The following is a 20,539-nucleotide window of genomic DNA, read 5'->3' as shown; positions in this document are numbered from 1 at the left end:
GAAAGATTACACATGAAAATATATATCATATTCATCTGCTTCAGTATCCTTACCGGATCAGAGAACACAAGTTTAAAGAGTAGTTACAAAAACAGCACATTGCAAGCCTCTGTGGCTAGGCTGCAGGCAGGACTCCATCCCACAAATCAGCAGATGGAGAGAGCTGAGAGTCTAATGGTGGCTGGTCCTAGCTTCAGAAAAGCACACAGAGCTTCTCTTCCAGGAGAAGCAGAAAGTGGGAGGGACCCCAAAGAAATCCCTAGAACATGTGTTTGGAGTTTTTCCACTGCAACCTCAGCAGTGACCACTTGATGCCACTAGTGACCACATAGGTGCAGCTCAGCTGCTTAAACAGCTTAACAACAGCCCTTCAGAGCTAACTGCAGCAAATTACTTGCTGATTGCAATTCCAACCCTTGGCCATCCACTTAAAAAATTAAGATTATCCAACGGTCGTAAATGTGTAGTCCCAGTATGCTGCTCAGCCCTAGAGCTTTGTGCCTCCAAGATGGGCTTCCATCCCCTTACTCCAGCCTTGTGTCCCTTCTTGAATACAAGAAGGCTCAGAAATTTCTTCTCTGGGCTGGCCAACCCCCAACAATCCACACTGACCCCCCATCTTTCATGGACAGGGCTTATTCTTCACTCTAGTGCCTTCCTTCAGTCTTTCACCATTCCTCTTGGTTCTTCCTTACCTGGGGCCCAACTCTACCAGCAACCCTCAACTCTCTTGGCTTCCTGCCCTAGCTGCTGGCCTCACCCAGACATCTGGTTTGCTCTGATGCACCACTCCCTGCCAATGCCTCCTGTGCCTTCAGGCTGCTCGACGGCCTCAGCTCCTGCCAACTTTCTACCAGGAAGCAGGACAGGCAGGCCCCTTCTCCCAGTGGTGGTGCATCGCTTCCAGCTTGGACATTCGTAGGCTTCTCCTGGTGGCCGCAGTAGGTACACTCCATGTTTATGAAACACGGACATGATTCAGTTTATTTATTTAGCAGATCTATATGCTGCTTTGCCCTGGCAGACATCCCTAAGCAGAAAACAAGATCATAACTACAGCCAAAAAAAAAAAAATCACAACAAGGCAATAACAATTAATAAGGCCATTAACTTTTAACCAACGACAATGAGATCTATTCAGTCCAATAAAATGTGGGTTACTTGCCAGCAGAAGAGAAAGAAGTCCAAGGTTTTGTAGTGAGCTGCTGGTAAGTCTTGGAGGAAAGGGGATTCCCAAGAGCATGCAGCTTGCTTTTGTTGAAGGGGAACTGGTTTGTGCTGCTTCTCATAGCAGCAGTCTCTGTCTGGGAGTTTGTCAGTTCTCCCTGTGTTCACCTAGGGTTGCCAGTCCCCAGCTGGGGCCTGGGGATCCCGTATTTTTGAGTCTGAGAAACGGGAGGGAACTTATCAGATACGGGGAGGGAAGAAACAAGAAGTAAATACAACTTGTTGATGTCACCTGGAAGTGATAAGGGCTTATTGGTGATGCTCTGAGTTTTGAGCAAAACTCTATGGTAAGAAGCTAATTATACCATAGAGTTTTTGCCCAGAAGCCAGAGTGTTATCCCCCAACATCACCAATGGCACTTTCAAGTGACATGAACCCCATGCATTAATTTTTGGTGCTCCATCCCACTCCAGAAATGTGCAGCCTCATCCCCCACCAGCCGCTATGAGGGACAGGGCAACCCTAGCTGATCCTGTAGATTTGTAAGTAAGCAAATATAAAAACACCATAACTCAGGGCATTTCCGCACATCATTAAAAATGGCGTTATGCCAGCTGAGTGGCGAAACACTAAATATAATCATCCCTCCCAGCCCCTCCTCACCTTTTTTGCCGTCTCACTCTTCTCTGCCAACATTTCAAGCTTCTCCCCCTCCACAAGTGCTGCTGGAAATGGCAGAAGAGAGCAACATGTTTTATACGCAATTCTCTTCCGGCTGGCTTGATTGACAGGCAGTCAATCCCCTTTCACTGTGCTTTAAAGGGCCCACGATGCCCACTAATTTTTTTAAATCAATAGTTCTCCGTTGAAACGCCTATGCATCTAATCATAGAGGAAAAAATTTTTTTTTGCCTTTGCCTGCCTACACGATTGAACACCAATTCATTGCTCCACTTAAAAAAAAAAAAAAAAACATCCCCGGAAGAAGGGGGAGGGAGGCAAGGGTGGGACATTGGAGGCAGAGATTGCGCTTCTTCGCCTCCATACATTTTTTTGCTGGTGGCCTGCTGGTTGCTCTCAGGTAGGTAGTGCTCCATATGTTGGTGAATCTTCTTTTTGGGATTCACCAACTAGCGCTTTAAACTGGAGGATGTAGCCAGCTGCCTACTGCTCAGGTGCTGCATGTTGGCGACATCATGTGGAGGGGCCAGAATATAACGACAATGAAAGGTAAGCATTCCACTATTTTTCAAGGGTGCGGAAATCCCCTCAGTATTCCTCCCCCAGGAGGAAACTGACCTTGTGCAGGCCTGTCCCTGAAACTCCCTTCCATTTGGGGAAACGGAAGTAGATAATACTTTGTTTCACTTCCTGTAGAATATTTATATTCTTGTGGGACACCAATATACCCTACAGGGGGGGGGATCTTTGCCTCCAAAGGTGTTTTACTGATTTGGCCCATGGTGCAGAACTACAATGGAACCAGGAGCTCACTGAATCTCTGATTGACATTAGTCTATTCCCTTCTGCCCGCTGGTCCATCACCCCTGAATTTTTGAAGTCATGAAGCATTTCTCTTGGCTGCAGGGGACACCTGGTGGGCTCTGCAACAATCCAGTGAGAATCTGGCTTTCTCTCTTGCCCCTTTCAGGCTGACCTGAATTACTTTGCAGGAAGAGAAGGTCGGTATCGGTGAACCCCCTTTCCCCTTGCAAAGCTGTTTCATTGGTATTGATCAGACAGCAACAGGCCTGCTGAGACAACTTTGAAGCTACTCAGGCTATCAGGAGAATCCCTAAGAGGAAGAGCCAAGTCTACTGGAATGCAAAGCACCGTCGGTTCTTTTGCCAACAGAAGAAAGGCAAAGCAGGTCAGTGGCTCAGGTAAGAATTACCATCCTTGCAATTGTGGGGGTGGGGGGTGGGAATCAATCAGCGCCCTGCAGGGGACTGAAGATCCCAGCTGAGAGCTGATCAAGGCTACTATTTTCTGACAGGCTGATCTGCTTTTCCCCTTCTATCATGTGTCAAAGGAGTTACCTACATGTGTTTCGGAACTGACTCTCGTAGAAGAGTCACAGCTGCATGGGGCTGGGATAAATGATGTGACATCTCTCGCTCGAAGGCTCAGGCCTGGGTGCTAAGCTGCCTTTCTGCTTGCAAAATGGGGCGGCGATGAGCAATTGTCTCCACTCCCCCCACCTCTTGCCGCTGGCCTCCCCAGCTTTGACCCCCCATCGTATTCCAGTGGGTCTATTGACTCAAGGGGGGGGTGTATAATATCTGAGAGTACAGATAGCTACAGAGTTGGAATGGGGAGGTAGGAAAATCACCTTCGATGCAGTGTATTTTCTCTTGCCCTGCGATGAATCCAAGCCCAAGGGATGAAGGATGAATTCGACACGCCTGTAACCATGATTAGACAGGCAAGAATTTTCTCTATTCTGTTCCTCTGCCGTTCTGGAATTTCTTTCCCCGCCCCAGCCCCCCCCCCACCACCACCTTTTTATTTCCGTTGTTTAAAATTAGGATAATCTCCAAAATTAATTCCAGAATTGGCTCGTGCGCAATTCGCCACTCCTTCCAGCTCCGTCGGTTCTTTTCATACCTTTCATCTTATTTGTATGATCAGTGCAGAATTGCATTTTTTAATAAAAGGCTGCTGTGATCTGAGATGCAATTGTACCAAGATTTTTTGTTTTGTTTTTGGCAGTGACTGCCTGATGTGCACTTGGGGATCCTGGGAACCCGTTCCTGGGAACATACCCAAAAAGCCTTAATTTTATGTGCATGTATAAATGACCTGTCAAGTTTTCCTTCCACCATTTCTCTCAAGAAGCCGGGGAAGCATCGATGGTTTCCCCGTCCTCTATCTCAGGGGCAGCTGATGGCCATGAGCCCCTGCCGATCCATGGGAATTGTAGTCCATGGAGAACCACAGCCCCCCCCCCCCCCGCTCTGTTTCATCCTCACAATACCCCTAAGAGGAAAATTAGGTCAAGGCCACTCAGTCTGCTTCACAGCTCAGTTAAAACCAAATCAGCCTAACTCAGCCCTTTTCAACCTTTTGACCCTGGATTATTTTTCAGGAGTTGGGGAACCTCAGAAGTGGTAACATGCCCCTTCAGAGAAGTGGGCAAAAAAGTGAGATGTGGGGGGTAGCCAACCAATTGATTGATCATTTGCTATTTCCACTGTGGAAACAGAGTCTAGTCCTGTAGAGAAACAGGAGAACTGAGCTCTGGTGACGTCTAGTGATGGCAACACCAACCAAACAAGGAACAACGGGAAATCATGGACATATATGCAGTTTGGATAACCTGCCAAAGAAACTGATTGGTCCTTAATGGACACAGTTCATTGGTCCAACTAGAGTATCTGACTGTTTTTTTTTACAATCTATCATTTCAAAGAATCATAGAATTATAGAGTTGGAAGGGACCTCATGGGTCATCTAGTCCAACCCCCTGCACTATGCAGGACACTCACAACCCTATCGCTCATCCACTGTAAACTGCCACCCCCTTGAGCCTTCACAAAATCAGCCTCATGGTCAGATGGCTCTCCAGCCTCTGTTTAAAAATCTCTGTTTAAAAGATGGAGAACCCACCACCTCCCAAGGAAGCCTGTCCCACTGAGAAACCGCTCTGTCAGGAACTTCTTCCGGGTGTTTAGACGGAATTTCTTTTGAATTAATTTCATCCCATTGGTTCTGGTCAGTCCCTCCGAGGCAAGAGAGAAGAACTCTGCTCCATCCTCTATGAAAGCAAGAACAGGGGAATATGGATCTCTAAAATATGGGGAGAAATTTCCATTCAAAGAATTTGGGAGATGTCTCCATCCATAGGTTCATTCCACACTTGTAGAATAATGCACACTCAGTGTGCTTTTGCAGCTGGATTTTCCTGTGCAGAACAGGAAAATCTACTTCTAAAGCGCATTGGAAGTCCAATGTGTGCGGAATGGACCATAGACTTGTTGGCAGAATCTTGGAGATTAAGTTGGATCCCCTTCGATTTTTCCAAAGGCCCCTTATAGAATAAGGATTCTAACAAGCAATTCAGTTGTTTGTTGTTAAGTTAACCAAAACTGAAGCCTTAACACAGACTGCCCCACCGCAGAAAAACAGAAATCCATCTTTTAGCTCTTGATGGAGAAAAATAAAAGGGTAAGCCAGCAAAATATAACACATGCAGAGAAGGATCCTCAGAATGCTGCCTTAACTACGGAGTGGCGAATCCAATCCCAGTTTCTGATTGTGATAATAGAATAGGGAGGAATGGTGTTTGCGAAAGGTTAATTATCTTCACAAAAAGAGCACAAATGATCCCTTAGAGTTGCAGGAAATACCCTCCTGTCTATCTCCCTGATTAAAGATGAGCACATTGAAGGAAAGCAAACAAGAGAGGAACGCTGATAGGAAATATATATATATATATGGGGGCTTCCTAGGTTGATGCTGTCAGAGCAGGAAATTAAGAGTGAAACCCGACATGGCACCTGGGAGATTCGTGACTGGAGCCTTCCAGATGTTTGAAAAGGACAACTTCTTGTACTGGGGGCCCAAAGTAGGAGAGAAGAGTTGAATCCTTCCACCATCCTATGGTTTCACCAATTCAGATCAGCCTCTTTCACCTTCCAGGCTGTAACTAACCTTGCAAAGTGGGGGGAGGAGGGCTGTGAAAGAAAGAATGCCTGTCTTTCCCCCCTTTCCGACTAATAACAGTACAGGGGTTGGTTTCAGTTGGTGATGATACGTTCCCCAGAGAACTTTTTGATTGAGCAATGCCAACCAGCTAAGGATCCCAGGCTATAAATAAATACCTCTGGCCTCAACCAGAGCCAGGGTCTTTTCAGCCCTGGCTCCCGCCTGGTGGAAGGAGCTACCGGAGAAGATCAGGGTCCTGTCTGAACTTCTGCAGGACCTGCAAGACAGAGCTCTTCCACCAGGCCTATGGTTGAGGCCAAGTAGATAATGGTGACATCAAAACCCGGGGCCTCACTCCCGCCACCTCTGTCCTCCCTTTCTCCTCCTGGCCTCCTAATACCCCATATCTCGCTGGCTACAAACTTTTTATTGATCTCAGTAATCATGGCTAACGCAAACCGGGACCATTTGTGGGTTTAAAAACTCAATTTTAGATATGTGGATTTTGTTGGTGTTATTGAGTTTTTAGACTGTGTAAACCACCCCGAGGGGAGCAATATACAAATTGCTGAATGAATGAATGAATGAATGAATGAATGAATGAATGAATGAATGAATGAATGAATGAATGGCTAAGCCCTTCTCCACCCACACACTGTGGCCCTGATCCAAACTGGGGGGCACCTATGACAGCCATAAGCGTTTGTAACCAATGTTAGGAGAAAAATGATTGTTGCTCTCCCAATGTGGTGGTTATTTTTGGAAATTTTTAAACAGAGGCTGGAGAGCCATCTGACGGAGAGGCTGATTCTGTGAAGGCTCAAGGGGGTGGCAGGTGACAGTGGATGAGCGATAGGGTTGGGAGTGTCCTGCATAGTGTACAAATGTGTCCGGATGTGCTCTCTCCGGAACACATTTTCTGCCCACAATTTTGCCCAATCGTTTTTAGGCCTTTTTCCCCTTGACATTTGAACTTCTTCCTCCGCCAAAGGATTTCTTTGGTTAACAGTAGGAAATTATTGATTAAACGCATAGGAAATCACGAGCCTCTAAATTTTCGGGGCAGAGGTGCTTATAAGTGCTTGCTTATCGGTTTCAGTTCCATTAGGGCGAAACAGGGAAATAGGGCAAATGATTGATCGCTTTCCTAAAAGCAGCGCTCCGGAGCTGGCTTGAACAGTGGCATTGAGGTCCAAATTGCACGGCGCATCTGGACTAGTCTGGTAGCCCTGGCCAGATGTGCATTCCCTACTAGGGCGATGCATCTGGAAAAAAATGGGATTTTTAAAACCCAGATTTTGGGAAGGGCATAAATACAGTATTCGATGTGTTCTGTTTTTTCTGGGATTCTAAAATTATACACGTTTCATTATTCTCTATCGGGGATGTTATAGGTGGGAGAGGGGCTGTTTTTCTATGAGTGACATCAGCATTGCCGGGGGGCTCATTCCCCCTGTTCACTAAAAACACCTCCAGTTACAGATTCCCCAAAAAGGTACCCCCAGCTGTCCTCCTTGCAGGGATGCATAATGAGCAGTAGGCTTAGAACGCTGAAAAGGACATATTTCTTCTCAGCAGTCCATGAGTGGCTATTAGCTACAATGTGTAGAAGGAACATTTGGTCTAGGGCAGTGATGCTCTGTATCCTTGCTGCTTGGGGGCACCAGTGGGAGGGCTTCTGAAAGCCAGGTCTTCTTGGGGGCCTCCTGATGGTATCTGTTTTGGTCGCCATGTGACACGGAATGCTAGACTAAAGGGGCCATTGGACTGAACCAACATGGCTTCTCTTATGTGCTAAAATCTCCCCAGATTCTTAATGAACTCCCAGCATGTAACATTTGGGAGGTGATATTCCCTTTAACTGAGGACTAAACATGGTCCATCAGCGAGCTGGCCGCCCTACAAAAAACGAAGAACGCCCGGACATAAGCGGAGACAACGAATCACTCCCTTGGTATATTAACAAAGCACTTTATTCTCCTCCCTCTCTGAAAAGAGAAATAGCAAATAGATTTTGAATTTTTAGGTTGCTTTGAATGTGAATTATAAATTTTAAATGTCGGTGTTTTAATCTCTGTCGTAAGCCGCCCTGAGCCCGTGGGAAAAGGCAGGGTATAAATTTGAGAAATAAATAATAAAGCAGAGGAGGATTCCTGAATTAATGTATTTTATAGTGTACCTGTGATTTCAGACAAAGGGTATTTTCACTCAGAGCTTCTCCAAACACCAGTTTCTCCAGTGGCAACGGCTATACGCTGGCAAAGGGTGTCTTTCCAGTACATTTTGACTATTAGAAGCAATATCAGTCGAGGAGACAGGAAAGTCTTATAAGATAGTAAAACTAAAATTATGCTTATCTGTCTGTCTGTCTGTCTGTCTGTCTGTCTGTCTATCCCGTCTCTCTATCTTTCTGTCTGTCTGCCTCTTGTCAGATAGATAATCTGTCTGTCTGCCTGTCTGTCTGTCTGTCTGCCTATCTAAACAGGTGAGCATAACCTGGATAATTTGCACTCCAGCCTCAGTAAGAGAGCAAAAGTTCCTCAAATTATTGAGGATACCAAATAAACTAGAACACCTTTCTGCATTCCTTTGATGAAAAGAGAGACCATACTTTTAGAGAGAGACCATGAAGAGGCGCAAACTTTGCAGAAGATAAACACATTCAGTTGTTGGCCTCCCCAGTTAACAATTCTCCCGCAGGAACGTCATGAAAGGCAAATCAGAGGTCCGCAGAAGGAAGATGTTACGATGTGCCTGAAAACATCCGCCCATAGGTGTGCATCCATTTTTTTAATTGGACACAGTACATATAATTTATCTTGTCTTAAATAGTAATCTTTTAGCTTGGAAGCAAATGCTGTCCTGTGATAACATTATCAGGTGCTGTGGATAATGCCGAAACATTGATGCAGTGTGACGCTGTGGCCCAAAGAAGGTCCACAGTTCAAACCCCGGGTGTTGATATGAGAGACCTCAGCCTGAGTCCCTGGAGCAGGAGTGGCCAAACTGCGGTTCTCCAGATGTCCATGGACTATAATTACCATGAGCCCCTGCCAATTGGCTACTCTGGCAGGGGCTCATGGTAATTGTAGTCCATGGACATCTGGAGAGCCACCGTTTGGCCATCCTAGTGAGACTGACCACCAGTCCGAGTGGACAATACTGACCTTTGGATGGACCAAGGGTCAGGTTCAATCTAAGGCAATGTGTTTGTTCATGTGTGTTTTCAATCTGTCTCATTGGGAGACAGTTCTGGGTGATCCACGCCAATGAAATTATTTACACAAGGAATTATTTACACAAATCTCTGTATAGAGCGCACCGGAGAATCTCGATAGGCTAAAGATGCAGGTAGATCTCAAAGACACGGCCTGCACATTCCTTCCCTCCTTTTCAAATACCCACCTGGGCTGCGCCCCAGGCAACCCACTGAGCCCCGATTTCTGATTATATGCTCTGGACCAGGCAACTTCTCCCATTACACTCTTCTGGAGCTCTCATATCAAGTGCAGCCTCACTTCTTTCAAATAGCCTTTCCTGGCTATTAGCAGCTAACTGCTCCCACCTATGCACAGCTGGCTTTTACAGCTTCCGCTGTGTTAATCAAATTTAGACTGCCAAGCTCCTCGGGGAGGCACCTGCCTCAACCTCTCTGTGTTTCTGCATAGCGCCGAACACTTTGCAAAGTGCAGAGGAAGGCAGATGGGATTCTTGAAAGGAGGCAGGAAAAGTGAATGTTTGTGGCTGAGCTGGGGGGCACGGGGGGGTGGGGGAACGAGCGCAGAATTGCAGGGAGGAAAAGAAAGAAGGAGGGAGGGGAGAAAAGGAGAGAAAAAGGCAAGAGGAACAAAAGAAGCATCTCTCGACCCGAGGAGTAAACAAGAAAAGGCGGAGACGGGCTGGGAAAAAGCAGCATGCGAAAACACAGCCGTGGTTCGGCAAGTGCAAACAGGCCTCCATCGGCATGAGAAAGCCCTGCATCTGGCAATGCTCAGGACTCTGCAAACTGTTCTTCCTCTCTCCCTGGCCACAGTGGGACCCTCTACGTGCGCGACTATTCCCTTGCACCCACTTCTAAGCCGGTTAAGGCTTTCAAAACGAACGCTTGAAAAGATGGATTGGGCTGAGAGCAGCTCCAAAAGGAAATTAATTAAACCCTCCCCGCCTTCCTTAGATTAGCTCATTACAAAAGGGAAGATCAGCAGAAACCCAGGAAAAAGGAGCTCCAGCGCACCTGAACAGAGGATACCGGTTAAAATAGTTAACAATATGGCATTTAATAGGGCGATTCCCAGAGGAGCAGCACGCTTGCAAATATGGGCCTAAGAGAACTCGCTTTTCATGTACCTACTCATTTGGAACAGAGGTGTTTTTCGCTTCCTCGAATTCCTTTGGGCAGCAGGGAGCAGACCTGCTCTGGTCCAGTATGTAAGGATCAGAAGGTCGCATGAATGGTTCGCACAATAGCCAATCAGATGATCCATAAATGACCTACAACCCCAAATAACTACAACCAGGAAACAGAAGTTCTCCTGTTGCTGCCCCTCAGCTCCTTGTAAGTTGTAACTGTTAAATCCATGGGTTCAGAGGTGGACACAGGCACTGGAAGTGATTTCAGCAGGGGGTTAGACTAGATGGCCTCTCTGGACCCTTCCAGCTCTCTGTCACCTTCTCTCTCTGTTATCTGCCACCTATGAAAACAGCCTTGTCCAAGAGACCACGGGGTCTGGATTGCCAATGCAAGCATGGCCCCCCCTCCCTGGATTACTTTCTGCTGGCTCTTCCTCCTCCTAAGTGCCCAAAATGGGTGGTAATGAGGGGGGGGGAACCAGTGATTGGCCCTCAGTGGTAAAGCGCCCTCTCCCTATTCAGGGCATATTCCCCACTGAGAGCCAATTAGGTAGTGTGTGCATTGTCTGCACACAAACCGAACCTTATCTTGGCTAAAGATTGAGATTTTAAAGTTTGGAATTCATTGAAGTGTTTGAGGTTATTTTATACTGGGGATATAAGAATGTTGTAAAAAATGCAAACCACCTTGGATCCATTGTTGGGTTTAGAATGGTGATGGTGATACAGAAATGTTTTAATAAATGAACAAATGACACACTGCCTCTCAACATGGAAGTTTCAGGTATCTGTCATTTTAATAGCCATTAATAGATCTATTCACCACAAATGTATCTAATTCACCTTGAAAGGACAAGAGAAGAAGAAGAAGAAGAAAAAAAAGAAGAAGAAGAAGATGAAGACGAAGACGAAGACGAAGACGAAGAAGAAGAAGAAGAAGAAGAAGAAGAAGAAGAAGAAGAAGAAGAAGAAGAAGAAGAAGAAGAAGAAGAGTTGGTTCTTATATGCCGCTTTTCTCTACCCGAAGGAGACTCAAAGCAGCTTACATTTGCCTTCCCTTTCCTCTCCCCACAGCAGACACCCTGTGAGGGAGGGGAGGCTGAGAGAGCCCCGATATTACTGAAGAAGAAGAAGAAGAGATGGTTCTTATATGCTGCTTTTCTCTACCCGAAGGAGTCTCATAGTGGATTGGCTACCTTCGAGTTTGTGGCAGACAAGAGATTTGAATCAGGAACTTCCCTGGTCACAGTTCTGCCACTAGATTCAACATCTATGCTCTGTTCTCCATCTGGCCTTGGCAGAAAGGAATTAATTTACTAGCATATCTTTATAACAGCTGTATTCATATCTATGGATGTTAACACATACAGCAGCGGTTTACGGCGTAATTTAAGACCATAAAACAAGGGACCCTGCCCCTTCTTGGCCGCCATCGACACAAAACACCTACTCTGAGTTTGGGGAGAAGCCTTCCGAGTTTTGTTTTTTCCGTTCTCTCTCCGCAAGCTGCCTTGTGCTCCTTGGAATGCTTCTGGATCTCTTTGTTTGTGGCAACAAAAAGCGGTTTCCGCGGCAACTCAGTGTGATGTCACAGAAACAAGGGGAGTGAGGTCATAAATCGTTCAGGGAAAGCAGCTCCAGGGATTGGAGTACTATGGAACTCGACATGCTTTTTAATGGCTTTGGGGTCATTTTTGGAATTTGGGTGGCTCTGCTGCCACTGCTGACCTTTTTGTCTCTCAGATTACAAAAAAAAATGAAAGCACAATGGAGAGATTTGTCCCAGGAATTTCCAACTGTTCAGTGTCCAAAAAGCTACAAAAAAACTCTCATTAAGTACAAACAAGGCATGTTTCTGGTTCTAAAAAGACACCCCAAATCCCTCTGCTTGCTGGGCTGCGTCACTAATGAATTTGGAAAACAAGACTGACCAGGGGTTCTGGGGTATTTTGGGGCATCATCTGGACATGGAATCGGGGTCACTGTGGGTGGGCAGGTAGTTGTGAATTTCCTGCATTCTGCAGAGGGTTGGTCTAGATGACCCTGGAGATCCCTTCCAACTCTATGAGTTTATAGGCCAATAAAGGCATTCCTTGTGCAGTTTTGCAGAGCAAAATAAAGTATCATATAAGTGAAGGAGAAAAGGTTGGAGCAATTGAAGCGAGTGGCGGCAGGAAAGGAACCGTATCAGGTGATCCTAATGTGAGAAAGCTAGGTGTTATTTTGAAAATACCGCGTTTTCACCCCAAAAATGGAAGTACCTTGTTTTTAGCCCTTATCTGCGTAGCCCAGGCAAGCCCAATCCCATCAGATCTTAGAAGCTAAGTATTTGGATGGGAGACCTGCAGGAATTTGAATGTAGTTCCTCCAAGGAACTCTAGGGGTCATGACACAGGGGCAGGAAATGGCAGACCACCTCCGAACATCCCTTGCCTGGCTGCCAGACAACCCCCGGATCTCTGGGCCACACAACATAATCTGAAATGTTTGAAGGATCTCTGGTTCGGCACTGATTAGGACAAAAGTGGAATACAGTACAGCGCTGTTATGAAGGGTAGCTTCCAGGAAAGGCCGGGCATGAACTCTGCAACGTATTCCTCCCTTCGGCACTGGGCTAAATAGCAAGAGGGTGGAGCGACGATGGAAAGAAAGGGATCAGATCGCGTATCATAAACTAACCACCTACAACGGGCTGAAGCTAATCCTGCGTGTGTCCCTATCCCAAAATTGCTCTGTCTGGGGATTAGAATTACACACAAGGGTGTTATTGTCTTTAATGGATGATTCCTGACAATGACCTCAGCATACTATAAATACACATGTGCCCCATACGTGGTCATGGTAACCACCCAAGGAAACGCCGATGTTTATGAGTCGGTGTTATAAATTCCCAGCCATTATATAACATGACTTTCTACAACACGGCTGGGGTTCACGAAGCTTTTTTCCCCCACGCCATTCACCACGTGTTGCTATAGTAACCGGCGCATTTTGAAACAGGGATGGGGGGAGAGATGGAGGCTAAAAATGAAAGGGAAATAAAAGATGGGGAGCATCTAATGAAAGACTTTTTTTTAATCTCATTATTTCCCCCCCCCCTAATCCTGTCCTTTCTTTAAGGAAATTATTCTTTCCTCCCTGTCTGAACCTCACAACGACCCTGCAGAGGGAGGCCAAAAGAGAGTCACTGATCCAAGGTCACTGTTGTGGAAATGATTCTTTCCTCCCTGTGCGAACCTCACAGACACCCTGCAAAGGTAGGCCAAAAGAGTCACTGATCTAAGTGTACCCAGTGACCTGTTGTGGAAATTATTCTTTCCTCCCTATCTGAATCTCACAACGACCCTGCAAAGGTAGGCCAAAAGAGAGTCACTGATCTAAGTGTATCCAGTGACCTGTTGTGGAAATGATTCTTTCCTCTCTGTCGGAACCTCACAACAACCCTGCAAAAGTAGGCCAAAAGAGTCACTGATCCAAGGTCACCCAGGACGCTTCATGACTGAGTAGGAACCGGGATCCTGTCTGCCCAGGCCAACTCCAACCCAGGCACCTACCTACCCACACAGTTTTGCATCTGGGGCAAACAGGTGGGCAGGGCTTGGCGACACGATGGCTGGGCCTCCACAGAAAAACACTCACCTGCACCTTGGTGCTCTTCGTCTTGCTGCTCCCCTAAGCGGGAGGGCCACAGTGGTTCCTATCAGGCATCACTCTGTGTTATGTGAGCACCCATATTTCTAGAAGGTGCTGCACCCTGAATCAGACTATTGCTCCAACTAGCTCAATAATGCCTTCTCCATCTGGCAGCAGTTTTCCAGGGTCTTTCTAGGACCTTCTGAGTGTGAAATGCGGGGGGGGGGGGTCTGCCATGGAGCCATGATGGGTGCGGGGAGAAAACCCAATTGTATGCATGTCTGCATTGGTTAGCCCCAAATTAGACCCTGTTAGACCCCAGTTGAAAAGATAAAATCCAGTTTTCTAGGGATTCCTTTGCTGCGGGGCACGTGAGACGGCTGAAGAAGTCAATTTTAGTGCGGAAACGGACAAGAAAAAGTCAACCTTTTAAAAATTCAAAACCGAACAGTATTGCTAATGCAGAAACAGGCCGTGCTGGCAGAGCAGAGGGCAGCTTCATCTGTTTAGCCTTTCTCATCCTCCATTCAAGAAGGGGAACCCTGGGGCTGAAAGTTACTTTCCAGAAGCAGCCCCCTGAGACATCATGAGGACCGTTACTTATTTGAATGGATGGGCTTTTAAAAAATCCCATTCCCCGGTTCTCCGAGTGGAAGGGGGAAGCATTGCTGATGTTCCAGGGTGGCCTCCCTCTCCTCCCCTGCCCCTAGCTTCCAGGTCAATTGCACCGGACTACCTGGCAAAAAGCTTCCACTGCACCTGCCTTTGACAGGTTCACCTGTATTTTTCATTCTTTTTGATTTCCTCGTCTCCCACGGCACACGGGAAGAGACGGTGTGCCTTTCAGACAGTCTGATGTTTTTTTAATCAAAAGGAAATTAAAGGCGAGGCAATGTTGTAAGGTTCTTCAAGGGGGGGGGAGGGCGGGAAGCAGGAGCCTCATTCCCATTCTGTCTTAAAATAGCCTGAAAGAGCTACAATATTTTCATTACAATTCTGGGTCAACGCCGCCTTGGGATTATGCCGAGCAGAGCTGGGGAAGGTCATTCTCCTCCCAGCCTGGTAGACATTCTTTTCTCCCTCCATTACCTCTGCTGCTCCAGTGCCTTTCCCTTTTGGTGTTTTTATGACTGAGATAACACAGGCCAGTTACCAGGGATGGTCCACGAACCAGTCCGACTAGGGCATCTGGATTCGGATGCAGAGAGCAGGAAGGCTGCTGGGCCTCACGAAGTCCAGTCACTCCAGTTTATCCGGCTGAAGGATCGCAGGCGAAGAGGAACGGAAAGGCCCTCGGTTTTCTTGAGCCCCTGCAGAGACGTCTGTCTCTAAAACACGTTCCCCCACACTGCCACAGAACTAGGCCACCTGAACATCTTCTCGTCAGGTTAGGGAACGCTATGAGGTCAGCTCTTTCCAGGTGCTGCCTGCAACCTCCAAGCAAGGAAGTCTGTATAATGCAGGATTTCTCAACCAGGGTTTTGTGAAACCCGGGGGTTTCTTGATAACCCTGGAAAGATTTCCTGAATGGCTGGTCGTTAATTGATTTTTTATAGACTTTAAAGATTTGTTAAACCTTTATTGAGTGATATGAACATATATGGTCATGTCGACCCAGTCACCCTTCCCCAAATGGCCAGTGATGGGCCTGGAGGGGAGGGTCCCAGGTGGGCGTGACCACAGCTGTGCTTCCCAACCATATTCTGCACGATCGTGCCACTTCTGGGTTTTCTCGAAGCCTGAAGAATGTTTCAGGGGTTTCTCAATGGTAAAAAGGTTGAGAAAGGCTGGTATAATGTTACCATCATTAATTACTACTGAACACTCAACATGAATGTTCAGTGGTAATTAATGAAGCTACCTTACGGTCAGAGAGAGCCTCTTGTCTATCAAGGCTAACATTACTCATTGTAGCTGCTGCCTACTACCTGATCCTTTTTAAAGCTAGAGAGACCAGTGGTTGAAGTTTAGACTTCTGCTTGCGGAGTAGATATTTGTCACTGGACAGCCCAGGCAATCCTGACTCTGGCAGATCTCGGAAGTTAAACAGCGCTGACCCTTAATATTTGCATGGGAGACCCCCAAGGATTTGAAGAAGGAGAGTTGGCTTGTATACTCTGCTTTTCACTACCCTTTATAAATGATTTATGTCTGGGTTAACCTTCATGAGGACCTGCATTCCCCTGAAGAAGAGTTGGTTTTTATACCCTGCTTTTCACTGCCCAGAGGAGTCTCAAAGCAGCTTTCAATTGCCTTCCCGCCCTCTCCCCCCAACAGATACCCTGTGAGATAGGTGGGGTTGAGAGAACTCAGACAGGACTGCTCTGTGAGAACAGCTGTAACAGGACTGTGACTAGCCCAAGATCACCCAGCTGGCTGCACTTGGAGGAGGAGTAGGGAATCAAACACGGCTCCCCAGATTAGAAATTGCTGTGCTTTCCGCTACACCAAGTTTGTTTGGGTGGGGTTCCTGCAACGACCATTAGGGGTCATATGCAGAGGCAGGACAGAGCAAATAACCTCCAAATGTCCTTGGCCTGGCTGCCAGACTATCCTTGGGTCTCCTGGCTGCACGATAACACACACAATTAATAATAAATGAATAATACTGCCACAGAGCCACTGTATTTCTAAATATCTAAAAAATATGACTCTGTCTTCCCCCTCCCACCCCAAATATATTAGCCCCCCCCCCCTTCCCATTGCTGAATGAGTCTTTTAGGTTCTTCCTCTAAGAATGAGAGGACTTTAATGTGCCAAGAGCCATACCAGGAGAAGTCAGGTGCTACTCTGTGGTATATGTTAGAAATGGTGTCTTCCTCTATTCCAGTCCTCTCCACCCAACTTAAATTATTATCAATAGCAATTATTACTTTTTAAAGACACAAGATGGTATATACACAAAGGGAGGACTTGCAGAGTCGCAAATATACCAACTGTTGCAGTGAGCACCATTGAAGAAAGGTGTGTAAACGGGAAAATGAACCCTGCTTTTTATGCCCTGGCCCTGACCTGGCAGAATGAGCTCCCGAGAGAGCTGAGGATCCTGACAGAACTGTTAACGTTCTGCAGGGCCTGAAAAAATGTAGCTCTTTGCCAGGTCTTTGGTTCAAGCTGGGTTCTTAAGATCACTGGGCCACCTCAGGCTGTGCTATATCATCTAACAAATCCCCTCTGATGGTTGACTGGGAGGGGGGAGGACTTCACCATCTTGATGCTTGTGGGTAGCCGTGTTGGTCTGAAGCACAATACAACAAAATCAGAGTCCAGTGGCACCTTCAAGACCAACAAAGATTTATTCAAGACGTGAGCTTTTGAGTGCTTGCACTCAAAAGCTCCCACCTTGAATAAATCTTTGTTGGTCCTAAAGGTACCACTGGACTCTGATTTTGGTTTATCTTGATGCTGTTTGGGTTGTTGATTTTAAGGGGTTTTTAATGGGGTGTGCTTTTATGTAACCCGCCTTGAGCTTTGGAATAAGGCGGGCTGTAAATTGAATAAATAGATAATAACAATAACAACAACAACAACAACAATTTTCTATACACATTTCAGATTTTTTTAAAAAAAGAAAAGACAATTCTTAAGTCATTCATTCCAATTTGGAAACCAGCTAATTTAAAAGTACAAAATCCAGGGGGGAAATTCAGATGGGGAGAATTTCAGGAGCATCTCTAGAACAGCATATTTACGAGGGCTGCGATTCCACCCCCACTGCTTTCCAATTATCTGGAAGGGATCCAGGAGGCAGTAACGCTCCTTGCACAACGTGATCAGCAGAAGAACTTGTAAGCAGAATTTGGGTTGCACAAGGCTCAGGAGGAAAGCTAATAGCGGCATCTTTATTGGAAGTCGAAATGTTTCTGCAGCCGTTAGAACAAAACAGAGGCCAGGATGCTTTGTAGAAACGGAGACCAATTTCAGTCTCAGTTACCGTTAAGAGATGATTTTGAATTTCTCATCCCTGTTTTTTCAACCTGAAAATTCCCAATTCAATTTCGCTTCTCCCTCATGTGAACTGAATGCATGATTATCGTCGTGGTATTTTCTGTGAACTTCCCTCCCCCTCCTAAACTGTATACACTTCCAACGTTTTATCAACATTTATGCATTGGTAAATCAGCTCTACTCATTTAAATGATATACACTGTAATATAAATCCCCCATAAACTGAGGGCCCAAGCCATACAAGATGAATACACAATAGAAACGAAAAGAAAATAATAGAACATACTGAACATATGAATGAGCATAAAGGAAGGGAATACGGGATCATTCCTAGGGCAATTCCGCACACTGAAAAGAATAGCGTCACGCCAGCAAAAGTGCGTGACGCTATTAAGAATCGTACCCCCCACCATTTCTCAGCTTCTTGCTCTGCCACTCTCTTCTCCCACTTTTTCCCGCTCCCTGACACTCTGCACCGGCCGATTAAAATGGCGGAGGGGAAGAACGCGCTACACACGCGACTCTCCCCCTGCCTGTTTATCATAGCAGGCAGCCAATCACCTTTTCTCCCATTTTAAAGGGACAGTGATTAATTTTTTTTAGTGAAACTTCTCCATTGCAACACCTATGCATCTGATAGATGCATAGTACTTATTTTATGCCATCCCATAGCCTTGAAGCTCATGAACAGTAAATGCTTTCACAATTTTTTTGGGGGGGGGGAGTGTGGCTGAGAGGCATGCTTTGTGCGTTAACTGATGGGGGAAATATTTCCTGGCTATGCCTGGCCATAGCAATGCATATTTGTTGCTCCAGGCTCTCAAAAAAAATTAAAAGCCCCGTTTGGGTAGAAGGGAAAGGGAGGCAGGCTCAAAGGGGGGGTGCTGGAGACGGAGATCACACTACTTTGCCCATGTTGGTTATGCACATGTCCTTGGCATGTGGCTTGCTGCTTGCTCTCCTCCCTCTAGCATTAGATGGTTGGGGGAATCCACTTTTTGCTTTAAACGTCAACAAAAAAAGCATCTGCATAAGATTAGTATTTCACATTTTTACTCGGGTGCGGAATGCCCCCTAGTTTCTTGGTTTGAGCGTCAAGAAGCTTCCAGAATTCCGCCAAATTCACTCCCAAATTCATCGGGTGCAGCTGCAGTTTGCCCACCTGAAGCTCTGAGTCGGCTTAATTAACCCAGCCAATTACATGATCACTGCTTTAAAGCCTTGTGGGGTAATCTTTGTGGATTAATTAATGCAAGCTTTTTGGGAAGACGTCTAGTCCGGAATTGATTTTTCCCTCCTTGAGCCACTGCTGATTTGAAGAAAGCGCCCGGGTGAACTGGCCTTTAGCTTCCTGAGGAAATTGCCCAGTGGTCTGCAATTCCGGAGGACCACTGGTAGCCCTGAGTTGTGGACAGTACCACAGGGGCCACCCGTGGCATAGCTAGGGTGTGGCAGGTAGGGAGCATGCCGATGGGGCGGGTACCATTGAGCAGTTTCTATTAAAGTCTGACAAGCCATTCTTGGAGGGTGAAAAAAACAAATTTCTTCAGATGTATGATCCGTCTTTGATTATCAAACTAGAAAGAGAAGAAACTGGGGTGGGGGGAACCGACTTTGATCACATCATACTCCGATTTGCCTCAGTGAAAGCAAGGAAGTTGCGGCTATCATTTTTGTGTAGTGCCATAATTGGTTAATTGAAAGATCAACACACTTGCCTTGAGCTTACCCCAAATGTGGAAGGACTCTGGAATGTAACCTAAATGTAATCCGGAAGTGATGCGGCACATTGGGGGTCATCAGGAAGTACTATTTTTCATAGATGAGCTCCTGGGAGCCACCCAGCTCTTTCCCGGTGCATTCAGACTATGGTAATGAGTGTCAACTCTCTTGGGTAAAACATCCATTGCCATTATCTTCATGATCCGGATCTGACCCAAATAGCCTCCATGGTTCTGTCCAATTCCGCTTGCTCCTTGACTGTAACATGCTTGTTCACTCCTGAAAAGGGCATGGGAAGAGCTGCGTGCTCCTGGAACCAAAAGAATGGGTTAGTTACTGAATTCAAGCTTAAGAAGAGGTGAATTAGGGCTCAGAGCAGCAACTGATGTCTTATCAAATAGCCATCAAGTGGCCAGTGTTTTACTGGACAGATACACAGCTCAGTGGCTTCGCAATTAGGACGTTCCCAGTTCAATCCATGGCCAAAGACCAGCGATACAAGGTATATGTTACATGTGCTGGTTATCCCCACTCAAAAAAGACATTGCAGAACTAGCAAAGACCAACTCAATGATCAAAGAGTTGGAGCATCTCACCTACAAACCTAAAGAATTTGGGGCTTTCCGTTTCCAGAAAAGATATGAAAGGGTGGACATGACGGAGGTTTATAAAATGACAGATGGTGGAGTGAAAAGAGAAAAAGCTTGGTGTCCCTGTCTAATGACACAAGAATCTGCAAGCACCCAGCAAAGTCGATGGGAAGCAGAGTCAACACAGATGGAAGTAACCTGGGCCAGGGCCTTCTATGTGCTGGCCCCAGCATGGTAGAATTAGCTCCCAGAGGAGCTGCCGGCCTTAAAGGAACTACCGCAGTTCAGAAGGGCCTGCAAAACAGAGCTCTTCCGCCAGGCATTTGGTTGGGGCCAATCATGCATGTTGCAGAGGGAAAATTTAAAGCACCCCAAATTAGAATGGAAATTGAATTCAGTGTAGATGGCAGTGATTCATTCAGACTGGGAGTGGATACAAAACCCCATGCAGACTACATCCAGGGCTCTCCCGATGCTCAGG

At 46.3% G+C, this 20,539-nt stretch overlaps 1 protein-coding gene across 1 annotated transcript in view; it reads right to left on the bottom strand.

Annotated features, from left to right (window-relative positions):
* LOC143823041 (uncharacterized) overlaps positions 1–18,884 on the bottom strand; it is a 53,151-nt gene extending 34,267 nt beyond the window's left edge. The window contains exons 1-4 of the mRNA XM_077308839.1: positions 18,803–18,884; positions 11,616–11,704; positions 3,501–3,573; positions 1,832–1,893 (exon numbers count right to left, since the gene is read on the bottom strand). Of these exons, the coding sequence (XP_077164954.1) occupies positions 1,832–1,893; positions 3,501–3,573; positions 11,616–11,704; positions 18,803–18,884 (306 nt within the window). The remainder of the gene's footprint in view (positions 1–1,831; positions 1,894–3,500; positions 3,574–11,615; positions 11,705–18,802) is intronic.
* Positions 18,885–20,539: the final 1,655 nt, after the last annotated feature.

The sequence above is a fragment of the Paroedura picta genome, chromosome 13 (genome assembly GCF_049243985.1).
Source record: "Paroedura picta isolate Pp20150507F chromosome 13, Ppicta_v3.0, whole genome shotgun sequence".
Taxonomy (NCBI): domain Eukaryota; kingdom Metazoa; phylum Chordata; class Lepidosauria; order Squamata; family Gekkonidae; genus Paroedura; species Paroedura picta.
Note: the sequence above shows the minus strand (reverse complement) of the source record. Positions and strands in the feature narration are given on the sequence as shown.